The sequence below is a fragment of the Sceloporus occidentalis genome, unplaced genomic scaffold, assembly GCF_023333645.1.
Source record: "Sceloporus occidentalis isolate IW3139 unplaced genomic scaffold, rSceOcc1.0.p SCAF_3, whole genome shotgun sequence".
NCBI lineage: Eukaryota > Metazoa > Chordata > Lepidosauria > Squamata > Phrynosomatidae > Sceloporus > Sceloporus occidentalis.
This window is the reverse complement of record NW_028316983.1, coordinates 106,415,779-106,430,912: the sequence shown is the minus strand read 5'-3', so window position 1 is coordinate 106,430,912 and position 15,134 is coordinate 106,415,779. Positions and strand designations below refer to the sequence as shown.

The following is a 15,134-nucleotide window of genomic DNA, read 5'->3' as shown; positions in this document are numbered from 1 at the left end:
CCCCCTAACCCTAGTACGTATACAATACGTACAATATGGCGGCGCCCCTTCCACATGGGCACCGCCATCTTTACGTACTGGATGCATAGCGTCCAGATGTGTCGCGGCGCCTATGACGTCGCGAATGCGCCAGCGGCGCCTCGCGACGTCAAAGAGGCGCCGCAAAAAGAAGCTCCGAAATGGAGCTTCTTTTTTGCTCCGCGCGGGAGCCGCGCAGTTTGGCTGCTGCAGCTCCTGCGCGGAGCAAATGGCGCCGGCAGGAGAACACTGCAAAGCGGCGGTTTGTATCCCGCCACAGTCATTTTCTGAATAAGGCTGCATCTACACTGCAGAATTAATGTAGTTTGACTCTACTTCAACTACAATGACTAACACTATGGAATTCTGAGATTTGTACTTTTGTGAGTTGTTTAGCCTTTTCTGTCAAAGAGCTCTGGTGCCACAACAAATACAAATCCTAGGATTCCATAGGGTGGAGCCATAACAGTTAAAATGGTGTCAAATTGCATTAATTCTGCAGTTTGGCAACAGCCTCAGTCTGTGTAGGATCATAGAATCATAGAATCGTAGAGTTGGAAGAGACCACTAGGGCCATCCAGTCCAACCCCCTGCCATGCAGGAAATCCAAATCAAAGCATCCCCGACAGATGGCCATCCAGCCTCTGTTTAAAGACCTCCAAGGAAGGAGACTCTATCACCCTCCGAGGGAGTGCATTCCACTGCCGAACAGCCCTTACTGTCAGGAAGTTCCTCCTAATGTTCAGGTGGAATCTCTTTTCCTGTAGCTTGCATCCATTGTTCCGGGTCCTGTTCTCTGGAGCAGCAGAAAACAAGCTTGCTCCCTCCTCAATATGACATCCTTTCAAATATTTAAACAGGGCTATCATATCACCTCTTAACCTTCTTTTCTCCAGGCTAAACATCCCCAGCTCCCTAAGTCGTTCCTCATAGGGCATGGTTTCCAGACCCTTCACCATTTTAGTCGCCCTCCTTTGGACACGCTCCAGTTTCTCAATGTCCTTTTTGAATTGTGGCGCCCAGAACTGGACACAATATTCTAGGTGGGGCCTGACCAAAGCAGAATACAGTGGCACTATTACTTCTCTTGATCTAGACACTATACTTCTATTGATGCAGCCTAAAATAGCATTGGCCTTTTTAGCTGCCGCATCACACTGTTGACTCATGTTCAACTTGTGGTCTACTTGGACTCCTAGATCCCTTTCACACGTAGTTTCATTCAGCCAGGTGTCACCCATCCTATATCTGTGCATTTTATTTTTCCACCCTAAGTGCAATACCTTACATTTCTCTGTGTTGAATTTCATTTTGTTCGCTTTGGCCCAGCTTTCTAGTCTATTCAGGTCATTTTGAATCTTGATCCTGTCCTCTGGGGTATTAGCTATTCCCCCTAATTTGGTGTCATCTGCAAATTTGATAAGTATGCTCCCAATTCTGTCATCCAGGTCATTGATAAAGATGTTGAATAGCACTGGGCCCAGGACAGAGCCCTGTGGGACCCCACTGGTCACTTCTCTCCAGGATGAAAAGGAGCCATTGTTGAGCACCCTTTGGCTTCGGCCGGTCAACCAATTACAGATCCATTTAACAGTTACATTGTCTAGCCCACATTTTACAAGCTTGTTTGCAAGTATGTCATGGGAAACCTTGTCAAAGGCCTTACTGAAATCAAGATATACTATATCCACAGCATTCCCTTCCCATTGCAAACTGCCATGACTATCTGCCATTGCTAGTCATCAGATCCTTCTGTCTGATCCAATCAAGTGAACATGTAGATAATTTAGATGAGAAAATTGGTGAGCAAGTCATTCTCTTTCAATGGCAGGTGAAATGTGGACCTGAGACAACAAATGAGTATACCAAAGGAAGTTGCATGACCTTCAAATCCTATAGACCCCACAATTCCCCCTTTCTGCCCCCACCCATCAAAAGGAGGCTGAATTGCTCCAAGAACAGCAAGTAGCATTTTTAATTAGGTTGCAGGGATTAATTTCAATGCACATAACATTTTTTAAAAATTGACCTTTTAAAAAAAAAATCCACAAATTTATTTTTAGCTATTTTTAGATTTGTGGTGCAGTGGTTTGAGCATTGGACTATCATGATGATAGAGATGGGTATTTCGTGGTATATTGGTTGCCAAATTGAACTCATTTTTCACAATCCATATTGTATGGATGGCTAATTTTGATGTTCCAGAGCCTAGGTTTCTTCCCCCCCCCCCCCCCCCCTGAAAGACATGGTTGATATGCAGACTGCCAAAAAATGTCAAATACTAGGAAGGAAGCATAACTTCTCTTCTAGATTTGAAAGATGGGAATTTTTGATGTAACAGTTCAGGATGGGTTTATTACCTCCTTAAAAACATAACTGTCCTTTTGCTTTCAAGGAAATTATGAAAACTGTGACGTCTCAAGAGCAAAAGACAGTTTAGGGGAGTCAAGACACTCTAAAACTCAAGATGGAAAATTTCTGGAAATTTTGAAGATAGGCAAACCTCCTATCTTCTATTTTTTCTATAAAAAAAATCCCAGAGATTTTTAAAAAAGTAAATCCCTTCCTCTATGCTTGCCCAATTTATGAGTATGCCAAAAAACAAAACAAAACAAAAGACAATAAAAATAGAAGAAAACATTGACATTAGAAGAGCAAAGAAAATTATTTTGTTCTCCACAGCATAAAGCAGACATAAAATATTCTCATAAAAATGAATATAAGGACTGGGAATTGTAATCACGTGAAAGACTGTACATAGTCCTACATAAAAGGTTTGCTACATAGTTTTGAGAAATACTTTAGGGGAGTAAACTCAGGAAAACTTTGTCTTAAATACTTTATTCCACATTCTATAATCCCATGTTTTGTTCAATGTTTGCTTCAAAAAACCCAAACTAAAACAGGAAAACAACACCTCTCTCGCCCTCACCCATTTTTCCTAAGATTTTCAATCTTCACATTTTTGTGCAAAACCAGCTCAAGGGCTCAAGTGTGCCCATAGTCACTGTACTGTGTATGTGCACAGATCTAAGGGAGAAAGCCCATTTTTGTAAAGAAAGACACATATTATTGTATTTTCACAGAAAAATAATTGGCCTGATGATAGCCACAAAACAAATGTTACATTTCTGAGGGAAAAGGGATGTCCATAGCATTCTCTTTTCTTTAGCAGATTGCTATGACTCCTACATTTTAATTATCCTTACAAGCTTAATAAGGAAATCAATGCAGAGAGTCCATCCTTACATTCTATTTTCAATGACCAGCAACTGCACATTGTTTCAAATAAATATTTGTGAATGATACAACTTTGTGTGCCCCCTTCATGTTTTCTAGGGTCCAGCAGGACGCCCTGGACTTCCAGGTGCTGACGGCTTGCCTGGCCCCCCAGGTACTATGTTAATGTTGCCGGTAAGTCTAACTTTCCTATACAGATTTCATCCTTTCTTAAAACAAATAGGAAATCAATGCAGAATGATTAATAAGTGATATTTTCCCCTAATAGATAATCTAGTTCTAGAATAGTGATGTAAAGATTACTTGGAATATTTTTCGTTTTAAAGGAGAAAAGGCATCTCCTGTGGCAACATACCCCACTGAAAATGTTATAAACCAGCATGAGATTTCTCATCCTGTATAAAAGTAGAAACACAAGCCTTTTCCTCCATCATCATCCCTAAAACAAGAGATGTTTCACAAAAGAATGTCTTGAAAGTCCTGAAATGTAGAAAAGCAATAAAAATTTACAAAAATTCTTGTAATCTCCTAGCTGCATATGAGAATGGGAAAAACCCCCAACTTACTCTCAGCTGGGAGAGTACAAGGTTTTTGCACATTTTCCTATTATTATTATTATTATTATTATTATTATTATTATTATTAAACATTTCAGGACTTTCTGGCAAATTCACACACATACAGTTTCAGTATATAAATCAGTAGTTACATCAGGTAAGGTATACATGTAACAAAGCAGTATGCGGTAATTGGGATTTCTCCCCTGTACTCTGTACACTCTGAGTGACCCTAAAAACATCTTAGCTCACTTTAGAAGAGTCATAGTGAATAGAAAGAATGGAATTTCAACCACCTCTGACTTGAAGGCATGTGTGTGTTTAGTGATTCTGTTCAGGTTTTTAAAAGTAAGATGCACATGAAAGATCAGCATAGGGGTGAAGCAGTTTGGCATGAAGCAGTGGCCAGAGACCACTCTGGCCCTGATTGGGGTGGGACCATGACAACTGTATGGCCTATTCCCGAAGTGGGAGCCTCTGCGGTCCCAAACAAGCTGCCAGCTGAAACAGATTTTCACTGCTCCTTTTTGGGCCGACTCTTCTGGCCTCCGTGTAGCCTCCATGTGACTTCCGGATGCTTCAAGGGCATGTCATGTCAATACCAGGTCCCCAAAGTGGCTGGAAGCCACTTTGGCCTGCCTGTTTTGGGTCATATACAAGTTTTCAACAAAGTGGAGAAAAATATTTTTTGCCATAGAGAACAATTTCTTAATTATTGTTAACATGTTTGATTTTGACTTTTAAAACATTCCAACTTTTCTACAGTTTCGCTTTGGTGGAGGAGGGGAGAAGGGCCCAGCGATCTCAGCTCAAGAGGCCCAAGCTCAAGCTATTCTTCAACAAGCCAGGGTAAGAATGAAACACACTTAAGGTGGAGATAAGGGATTCCACCCCCCCCTTTTTTTTTTTTCATGGCTAGGACTTTCTGGGTGAGGTGGGATCTTCATTCCAGCAACAGGCAGAATGAGAGACAAACATGAGCAGAGCCAGACTCAGAAGTGGCAGAAGCTAAAATTAGTCTGAGGTCTGTGTGAAGCTAGACTGAGGCCTACACATGGCCTTTGGGCTCCTGACTCCCTTCCTTTGTTCTGAGTACCAGGAGACAGGAATGGGACCATCACAGCTTGCTATCTTCCTTTATTCAGCATCCTCGCAGACCATTTCTCATGTCTGTGGTCCTTTCATAAGAACATAACTGCTTTAAGAGAAAATAAATTCTTACATCATCATGCAACAAAGCCATACTTCTTTGCAGGATTTATCTAGGATTTAAATCCAGAGAGACATGTCTTTTTTTCTCTCTGACATATTTGGAAAATGTTTTTAGGATTTCTATGGAAAATGAAAATGAATAATACAGCAATGATTTTTTTTTCTTTTAATGGATTCTGAAATTCGAGGAATTGTGCTCAAATTCCTGAATTGTCCTTTAGGACATACTCTTTGGCATATAAACTCTGAGGGCATGTCTACACCGGCAATTTAATCCAGGAGCCATCCAAAAAATATGTCCTGAATTGGCTGCACACTGACCACAGTGGTGATCACACACACCAGGCCAAATCCTGTGTGACACAGCATCGTGCACACAGGTCAGCCAGACTGACATAGCATCAGCCCTCCTGGCCCTACCCCCTGTTGCTGCTGTAACTGCTGCCACTGCTGCCATACTAGCCAAGCAACTCTCTGCAAGAGCCAGCCTAGTGTACAGTTGCTTCTGCTGAGATCAAAATGGGGCATCCTGCCATGTGAGCAACAAGGAGGGAGCTTCTCTACCCCCTCCTCATTGATCCATTGGTTGCAGTGTTCTGACCTCAGCAGAGTTATGACAGCTTCTTGCAGGGAGCTCATGTCTATGAGGAAGTGACAGTGGTGGCTCAGAAAACAGGCCATCCTCTTTCCCTGCACTTTTCTTTTCTTTTCTTTTATAATTCTTAATGTTTATTAAATTAAAAGAAGCATCCATACATACTTACATTCCATTACAAAATAAAACATATACATGTAAACATGAATTCTATAGATATTCAACAAATCACTTTCACATCTCATACATACAACTTCATCAGGAAATTCTCCATACTATCATATTCCTATACTTCCCTATTACCTTTTGTTTCAATACGGATCCAATTCCATCTCCTCAACTAACTTCCTACTCTCTTCTCTTCTCATTCTAACTCTTCCATCCTACTCTATTTTTTCAGTTCAGGGATGGATGATGGTGTAGCTCTTGGCATGTGAGGAATTGGACTGAACTAAATCAGACCCAATCCAACTCTTCACATGCCACAAGAACCTACAGTCACTCTGGGGTTTCTGGAAAACACCAGGCTTTCCTCTGACTTTGCTTAGCTCAGTGCAAAGTTGGGTTAGGGGCCAAATACCACAATATCTCCCCAGAAATACCTGTACATCATGAGAACTGCTAGCACCAACTTCATGGAGATTGTGGTGTTTTTCAGTGGTGTAGACAGACCCTCATACTCAGAAGGGGAAAGTTTCAGAAGTATGGTTGGTGGGAACACCAGATGGGTTTTGCTCAGTGGCTGCTCCTTGGTCTTGGAACTCCCTTCATAGGAAGGGTAGAATGACCCTCTCCTTGTCATTCTTCCTTTGGCAGGCAAAGGCTTTTTTAAAAAAAATCAGACAGTCTTTTAGAACTAAAACCTTTTAAAGAAAGGGTTTGTCCAAGGATACTATGGGGCTCTCCAGACCACCCCAAAAGGGTGGGCTGGAGGTGCCTAGTTTTCCTCCGGAGGGACGCCGCAGCAGCCAAACTGCACAGCATCCCTTTGCACCAAAAATAACCCCCCAAAAGCAGGTTATTTGTGGTGTGCATGGACAGCATCATCAGTGTGCCATGGGAGCACTGTAGCGTGTCCCTGATGCAAGCACAACACCTGGATGTGCGGACGCAGCATCACGCTTGCATCATGGACACGCATCCCATGTGGGTGGGGCTGTGCAGTCATGGCACTGCCGGCACAAACTAGGGTTCCGGAGCGTGCAGTTGCTGTGCGCTCCAGAACCCTAGAATTGGCACCAGCACGCTGCTTTTGGACTGTTTGTACCGGGCCTACATTGCTTTACATTGTACTATTTTAACTCCCCCCTCTCCTTTTTTTTTAGTGTATGTCTTAAAAGTGTTTTAATATTGTTGCTAGTTTAATTCTGTTTTATATTGACTGGTATACTTTTGACTGTTTTGTCAACATTTCAGTTTGTAGGCCACCTTGAATTTTAATGTTTCCAACCCCCCCCCCAAAAAAAAGCCCCAGGGTATAAATGGAGAGAATTACAAATAGAGAGTAGAAGTATATAATCTGTAGCATACCACAAACATGGGGCATCCATTATCATTGCTCTCCTTCAGGTAACAAATGATGGTTGAAATGGCACTATACTTGCTCTGAGGTGGGTGTGCCATCTGTGGTAGGTGTTGCCAGCCATTAAGCATGTAACTTATGTTGAGTTTTTATTTCCTTTCTAAATTGCAGATTGCCATGAGAGGGCCACCCGGCCCTATGGGACTCACTGGACGACCAGGTCCTGTGGTATGTTAAATAAGAAGCAAACATTCTGGTGTCTTATTTCAGTTGCAATGTCAATTGATTGGCTAGTAATTTTACAAGAATAAGTTATGATCTGTCAGAGTTAACTAACAGGTACAAAGCTGCCTCAGGAAGCAGTTGCATACCATTCAACATTTTACAGATGAAAACAGGACACATGTGGTCAAGAAACATCAGAGTGTTGTCAAAAATAGCAGAAGTCATTAATTAGGAAGAGCATGTATTTGTTGTATTTTGAGATGGCCCACAGGGTAATCAATAAACATTATTGTTGTAATTAGGAAGAATACATAAACTAGCAGAGGCTGCCGCAGTTTGTTTTTACTTGAGCTTACTGGGAAGGGCAAGATTCCATTCCTCTCCTCTCCACCAACTGAGCTAATTGAGTACAACCTTCTTTTGTAAGTTGAACTCAGTTTGTACCAATGGAAGTATACTGACGATAAAGTCAGGAAAGTGGGAGGAGAAGATAAAAACTAGAACACTTCTAAAGCAGCTGAAAAAGTGGAACAACAGAGGATCAATCAAGACCGTACTTGTCAAACCAGGAGAGTAGGAGAGTATGCAGATGCTGAGGTGTGTGAAGAAACACTAGAAGACAGATCTCTGTGAGACAGCCAACTGGCCAAATATCCCGAAGCTAACCTGCTGCTCCTAAGTATGGTGGAGGACATTGTGTCTCCATCATTTTTTACTTTTTGATTTTGTTAGCCCAGCCAGTTTCTGCAGTGGAGGAGGTAGCTTATCTTTACCTTAGGAAATAAAATGTCTTCAGCTGCCTCTGGGACTGCTCCATAGGTTTAATTAAAAAATTTAATGCATTCCCAGTGAATTTCATGATATATTTTCTTTGGTTATTAGACATTGCTAGAATGTCTCTCAGCCTCCCAGTATGGGGGGATTGATTGTTCCTCCTAGTTTTGCCTTCCCAAACTTCTTTATTTATTTATTTATTTACAAAAAAAAGAGCTGAAAGCATTTTGGTAATATGTGGCTTTCAGTCTGTCACAATCAAAGGGATTGTTCTGACTTTATATATTCAGTCAGAAATATAGAGGATTAAAAAGATTACAGAGTTAAAGTGCAAACAGAATGGCTCAGCCAAATATCTACTTGGGATAATAAGAGGAACAAAATTGCAGACCTCTGAGCTAAACACTTTCTGGATGGAAATTTGACATCTCACTGTATTTTGAAAACTTCAAATGACAAAAGCAGAAGTAGTGCAGCAATTGCTAAATCACCTGAACAATTTTCTCCTAATGATGGTTTCCTATTTTATGAAACTGATATTCTGCTGACATAGATAATCAAATGAATCACTTAAATGCTGCAGTTAAGCCGCTACCGTCTTTTAGAAGCTATCCAAGTATATTTACAACAATATAAAATGATAGTTAGTTCAACCAAGATTACAGGTTTGCATAAACTCAGTAGTCTCTTGAGAGACCTCAATAATTACATTCTTTACAAAAAAAAATGCTTCCGATGCCAAGGCAAGAAGAACTGTGGAGCATCTAGAATGAAAGGATATATTTAGTTTTCAATTCAGTGTTCAGTGTTTCTTTTTGCCAAAAGCAGATTGGCCAGTATTGTGCCTCTGTAGTGATTCCTGTGAGGATGCAGTGGAAGGAATTTGATAGTGCTTAGCATACATTTTTCTGTCAATTGCGTGGGAATGGGGCAGGGTGGAAGGAGCACTGTAAACACCAAAAGCACCCCATGTAGACACTCCTGGAGGATAGTGATGTGATATCTCAAATCACCTCCTGGATGGAGTAATTTTAATGTTTGTTTGTTTGTTTGTTTACATGCTGTCTTCAAATGCTGTTGTTATGTGCCTTTAAGTTGACTCTGAGTTTCCATGCACATTCTATCAATGAAAATGTTCCTAGTGAGCTCCAAGTAGTATTTTCCTTACTCCTAGCATTAGTTTATCTTGTTATCACTAAGTACATCTTTGTGCTGGATTTTCTTTCTCAAAGCAGGACATCTGCAGGAGATCCACTCAAGGAGTGGCTTTGGAAGAGGTCTATGTGCCTCTTGTAATCACAAAGCTAAATGCAGCCTACTAGTTATGCATTGTAACTTGCCATGGATGTAACATTGCTCCTGGTTTTGCAGGAGGAGATTTGAGATAGATAGATAGATAGATAGATAGATAGATAGATAGATAGATAACCTCATCCTGGGAGTCAGCATGGCATAGTCAGTGGTTTGAGTTTTGGACTATAACTCTGGAGATTAGGGTTCAATTCCTGGCTCAGCCCTGAAACCCACTGGGTGAGTTTGGGCAAGTCACATGCTTTCAGAGTCAGAGGATGGCAATGGCAAACCCTGTCTGAAGAAACATGCTAACCCCCCTTCCAAAAAAACCTTGATATAGTCACCTTAGGGTTGCCATAAGTCAGAAATGATGTGAAGGCACACAAGAATAACAATATACCTAATTTGGCTCACCCTATATAGCTAATGCTGTATTGCCATAAATTGTGCAAGTCTGTCAATCTAGTAGTTCATTACAGTCATACTTGCAAATTGCATATATTTAGTACTTCTATCCCCCATAAATTTATCTACTAAGATGCATGTATGCACATCCTTTTTATTTCAGTAGACTTTATTTCTGCATTAAAGGACAAAACACCTTTGGCAGGTTTTCATATGAACTGGGAATTGTATTTTTAAGAAAAGAAAACTAGTAAAGCAGCTGTTTTATCTTAAGTCATTTTTCTATTAAGCCACTAGGAGGCTGTAGAAATCCAGCAATTCTTATTTAGAATAGCAACAATGAAAAAGGAAAAAAGGATATATATGTGCACATCACTCCTTTCTTATTGTAATGTGATGTAAAGCAGCTTGGGTTTCCAGAAGAAAGTATTCAGAGGATAACTTTCTAGCAAAGTTATGCCCATACAAAAGCTACAGTTCTGTTGTTCAAAACACAGACCTTGATTGTGTATTCTTTTAAATTTCCTGAGGAGAATTTAAATTTTCTCACCAGTCTGTATTTTTTATTATTGTAATAGCTAGGTTGAATTGGGTAGTTTTCACCAGAGTTTGACCCAAAATGGATCCAACGGTCAGCTGCTTCTGTCAGTTTCTCCACAAGTCCTTCCCCAAAGGGGGAGAAAGACATACCTTGGCAACAACAGGATAGCAAGCACAGAAGAGTTCTTGTCTCCCCACAGGACCTCTTCTTAGCAATAGATGGCGCACCAAATTTCTGTTCTCTCTGAGGATAATTTTTCTTAATTATAAGCTATTTAAAATGAACAGGAAATGATCCCATACAATTGGCAGCCAATATTAAGACTTGTATGGTTTCTAGTGCTACTTGCTACCTACCCAACATTCCCAAGGGTAAATCTGCCTTAGAGAGGAAGAAGGAAAGCAAGAGCGGATGGGGTCTAAATTGGTTTTAGAGAACTGGTTTCTTCAAGCGTCCTATCTAATAATTTAATTAACCTCTATTGAAGATTTTTAAGTGAATGATGCAAAGACTCAAAAATCCCAATTTATTATTGGGACCACAAAGGATGGGGGGAAAGGAGCAGTATCCCTAAAGTGCATATTTTCTGGCACAACAAATCTTCTGAATGTTAGTGGGTATACACTAAATAGGATCACAAGGCCATTGAGTCATTAGGAACTGAATTCTTTGTCTCTTGTTAGCAATTTCATTCTTGGTCGACTTTATGTGTCCATAAACATTAGTATCAGCAAGGGAAATGTATGTATTTACTTTAAGCTAATTTGGCACTTTAGTTGAGCTAAAACATTGCTTTGCTTCTTGTCATATATAGGGTGGTCCAGGTGCCTCAGGTGCCAAAGGTGATGCTGGAGATCCAGGTCCTCAGGTAAGCTTCTTCATGACAGAACAGCCTGCAATCACTAAAATAAAGCAACAAGCACAAATATAGATTCATGGTGGCAGACAGAAGCAGCCATCCAAAGACTGGTTGCAGCAACCTCAAGTGGCTATTCTGGGACCAGTGAGTGGAGATCTTTTCTTTTTCTTTTTTTGTCCTGTATATGTTTAGAACACACATTTCCCCCAAAAGCCAGGTCCTTTTGCTTTGATCCCAGATAATTAGGAATGTGCCCCCCTTTTTTATTCCCCATTTCCCTTTTTTGTTACTGTCTTTCTGAAACACCAGCACATCATTACTAATATTTGACCTTCAAATCACCAGCTAACTGCCCCCCCCCCCACACTTTAGAGCACTATGCTGGTTTATTTGTAGTTTGTTTCTCACTTAATCACAGTTATGATTACTTTGCATTACTTTGTTCTACTGCTTTTTCTGTCACCAACCACCATTTTTGTGGATCTGACAATATTTTTGCAAATCAATTTGCTTGTCCATGATGCTTTTCTACAGTAGCAAATATGGAATGTTCTTTTTGGGAATGGAAGATAATAAATACTTTCACTATTCATAATAGTTATTTCTCACTCTCATATCACATCAGGTGTGGTAAATCTGTGATTATATGATATTTCAGACTGAGAAGATTAAATGTCATAAATTAAATGAGAATTAATTCTTGTTTCCGTCAAACAAGGAATAGTGAAAAATGGACTGTTGGACATATTCAGACAAATGGTATAGATTCTAATTTGAAATGAATCTGAAGATGACAGGTTTTCCAAATAGCATTTGCCACCATTTTAAAACTGAAAAACAAGTCTTAGTAGGTCCAAAGGGACTTACCCCTATAATAATTTTGTGTTGGAATAGAGAGGGAATCTGCTTTGGTGGGCTGCTTTTTTCTTTTCTTTTCTGGCTCACTCTGCACTTCCTTGGCTGTCCATGAGCCAGATACAATTTGTGCTCTGGAATCTGGACATTTATGGATTACTGGAGACACATTCCCTCTCAAATGTGTACATTTGCAAAGTTGTACAAATATAAATGCTCACCCTTGAGATGTGTGAGAAATACTGCATAATCACACTTTCGTCAAAAAGTGAGGATGTGGTAAAGCAATGTCTATAATTTTTTTAAATGTGTACATTTAAAAAAATACATGGAAAAGGAATGGGATTTGTTCCATAAAAAGAATAAAAGAATCATGAAAGAAATTGATATCAACTAGACATGGAGAGGGAAAAGATGTTCATATCCATATACAGAAGTGCAGTTTAGTTTGGCGCCAATTACAGTTTGCCAAGATTTTATCATCTATTCTTACCTTTATTAATGTTTTGAGTGTCATGTTGCTTTGTTACTGACTGGTCTCTTCTGAGAATGTAGTGCATGTGTTAATTCCCTGTACCTATAGAAGGGCTTTGGGTAGCATTTGATCTTCAGCATATCTGCACATAGAACTCTATAATAAATGATTCATTGTGGATTAGGAACCCCAGAGCAAAAATTCTGTGCAGTTTAAAGAATCCCATGGATCTATAGAAAAACATATTTTATAAATTGATATTTATGGGAAAATGTGACAAATTGTTTATTCTTTTGTTTTTGTTTTTAAAATCAATATATAGTAGGAATAGCACTTAAAAACCCCTTTGTGGCTTCCTAATTTCCGTCAAAGCATTAATTTGTGTCAAAGCATTAATTGAATAATAATTAATTACAATCTCTTCATGGTGCTCTTGATTTATTACTCATGGGTCATTCGTATCACTGGAGTTTGCTTCCAGCCCCCCCGCCCCCCAGTGGATACCCAAATCCGTGGATACTCAAGTCACATTATATATAATGACATACTAAAATTGTATCTCATATATTAGAGATATTTTGGATTTTTAAAAATTATCATTATACTGTGGAATATTTTCAAGCCACGTATGGTTGTATCTATGGATTCAGAATCCATGGATACAGAAGGCTGACTGTTGTAAATGGACAGAAAAAATATTTTTAAAACTAAATTTGTGAAAAATTATTTAAAAACATGGTTTTGGAGGGTTGAGAACTCTTGCCAAGAAGAATCTTAGACTGACAAAAATCTTTGTAGTTTGGGATTTATCCTCTGCAAAATTTGCATTTGGTTGATTTATGCAGGAAACAACATCTTTTTGTGCAGGAAACAACATTTTCTGCAGAGAAAATAATATTTCTATGAATTGCAAACAGGCTTTGAGAACTAAGTGAAAGACTTTCTCACAGTGGAAAGAAAACTATTTACTGAAATTACTAGTTGCTTGCTTGACTAGAAACTTAGTGAAGAAGTACATCCCTAATTATAATCACTGCATCCTTCTCTCTTCCAGGGTCCTCGAGGCATACAAGGTCCAGCTGGTCTCCCTGGAAAACCTGGCAAAAGAGTAAGTATTGAGTGCTTCAAGATAATTCAATGTTTTGTAAAAGGATGCACACTGAATTGTAGTATAAGAACAAATTGAGCCATAATGTTTCTCATTTGGAGTTTAACCATTGCCTTTCAAAAATCTTTCTAGGGTCGTCCAGGTGCTGATGGAGCTCGAGGAATGCCAGGGGAACCTGGCTCCAAGGTTAGTAAATATATATATCAAATGCTGGGTCTCTTTCCAGGTGTGTGTTCAAATGAGAAAGCAGATATCATCATCCGACACAGATATATGGCTGAATCAGATGGACTTTGCAGAGCTGCAGGTGGAATAAGTGGTTCCAGTTAGAACACTGATGACTCTTTGGTCTTAATGCTCCAATTCTGGCTGTTGCTACACATTTATGTACACTGTTTCAAACCACATACTGAATATATGTTTGCACCAAGATTCAAGCAAGAGCTGAGTTCAGGGCAAATGTATCCATCAAAAGAAGAGATTTACTGTAGATCCCATGAAGTTTATCAAGACAGCTAGACAGTACAAGAATGAATCCTAAAGTTATTTCTTCTTTCCTCCCACTAGGGTGACAGAGGTTTTGATGGGCTTCCGGGTCTACCTGGTGACAAAGGTAACAGGGTAAGGAAAAAAAGATGCATACTTTTCTGAAAATCTATTTTAAAACATGAATGCAGTAAAAGTACACATTCTCCAAAGCAATTGCAACATTTTCCAAACTCAGCTGAATTTTTTAGTACAGTGTGCACATGTCTACTCTGAAGTAAGTCCTGTTGAATTCAATGTAACTTGTGCCCACAAGTCTAAAGAAGTGCAACCTTGGGTGGTTTCTGGATGACTGTGTTAGCATTCTTTCTGACAGCCATTCTAGAATGTCTTACTCATTAAATACAGTGATCCTGTCCTAGGATAAGTGAGTGTAGGCAGTATCTTAGATTTATAGTGCTCAATTTCTCTTGATATAAAGCATAAGAAACATACTATGAATGTGTGAGAAAATCACTTTTTTAAAAAAAGGATTTACTTGAATTGTATATTCTAGACCAAATATAGCAATGTGCACACTCCATGGTCAGAAATACATACAAGCACATTAAAATAAAATAAAATAGCACACTTTTATAATGTGCTTTAATCAATGGGAGCCAACTTTCATTAATGTGCCTATTTTTAAAAAAATACAACTCAGAATATGTACAGGTTTTGTTTTGTTTTTTTAAAAAAAGCACACACATATGAAAGAAAGTACTGCACAGGCACTGAATATGTTTGGAGATAGGAACAGGAAGACGTCTTAGATTTGCCTATTCCTATTATAAACAGGAAACATAATAATAGCATATAAAATATTTATAATTTGACTTTCCCTTTGATGAAAATCTAAAGAATGATTCTGTCATCTACTTTTATTGGTTTCCTTCTATAAATTATGTAGTCTTTTATTGGCACATACTC

The 15,134-nt window shown here is 39.3% G+C and overlaps 1 protein-coding gene across 1 annotated transcript in view; it reads left to right on the top strand.

Annotated features, from left to right (window-relative positions):
- LOC149316541 (collagen alpha-1(XI) chain) overlaps window positions 1-15,134 on the top strand; it is a 325,693-nt gene that overhangs the window by 130,375 nt on the left and 180,184 nt on the right. Inside the window, exons 13-19 of the mRNA XM_089515788.1 lie at window positions 3,358-3,432; window positions 4,581-4,664; window positions 7,316-7,372; window positions 11,197-11,250; window positions 13,626-13,679; window positions 13,812-13,865; window positions 14,247-14,300. Of these exons, the coding sequence (XP_089371914.1) occupies window positions 3,358-3,432; window positions 4,581-4,664; window positions 7,316-7,372; window positions 11,197-11,250; window positions 13,626-13,679; window positions 13,812-13,865; window positions 14,247-14,300 (432 nt within the window). The remainder of the gene's footprint in view (window positions 1-3,357; window positions 3,433-4,580; window positions 4,665-7,315; window positions 7,373-11,196; window positions 11,251-13,625; window positions 13,680-13,811; window positions 13,866-14,246; window positions 14,301-15,134) is intronic.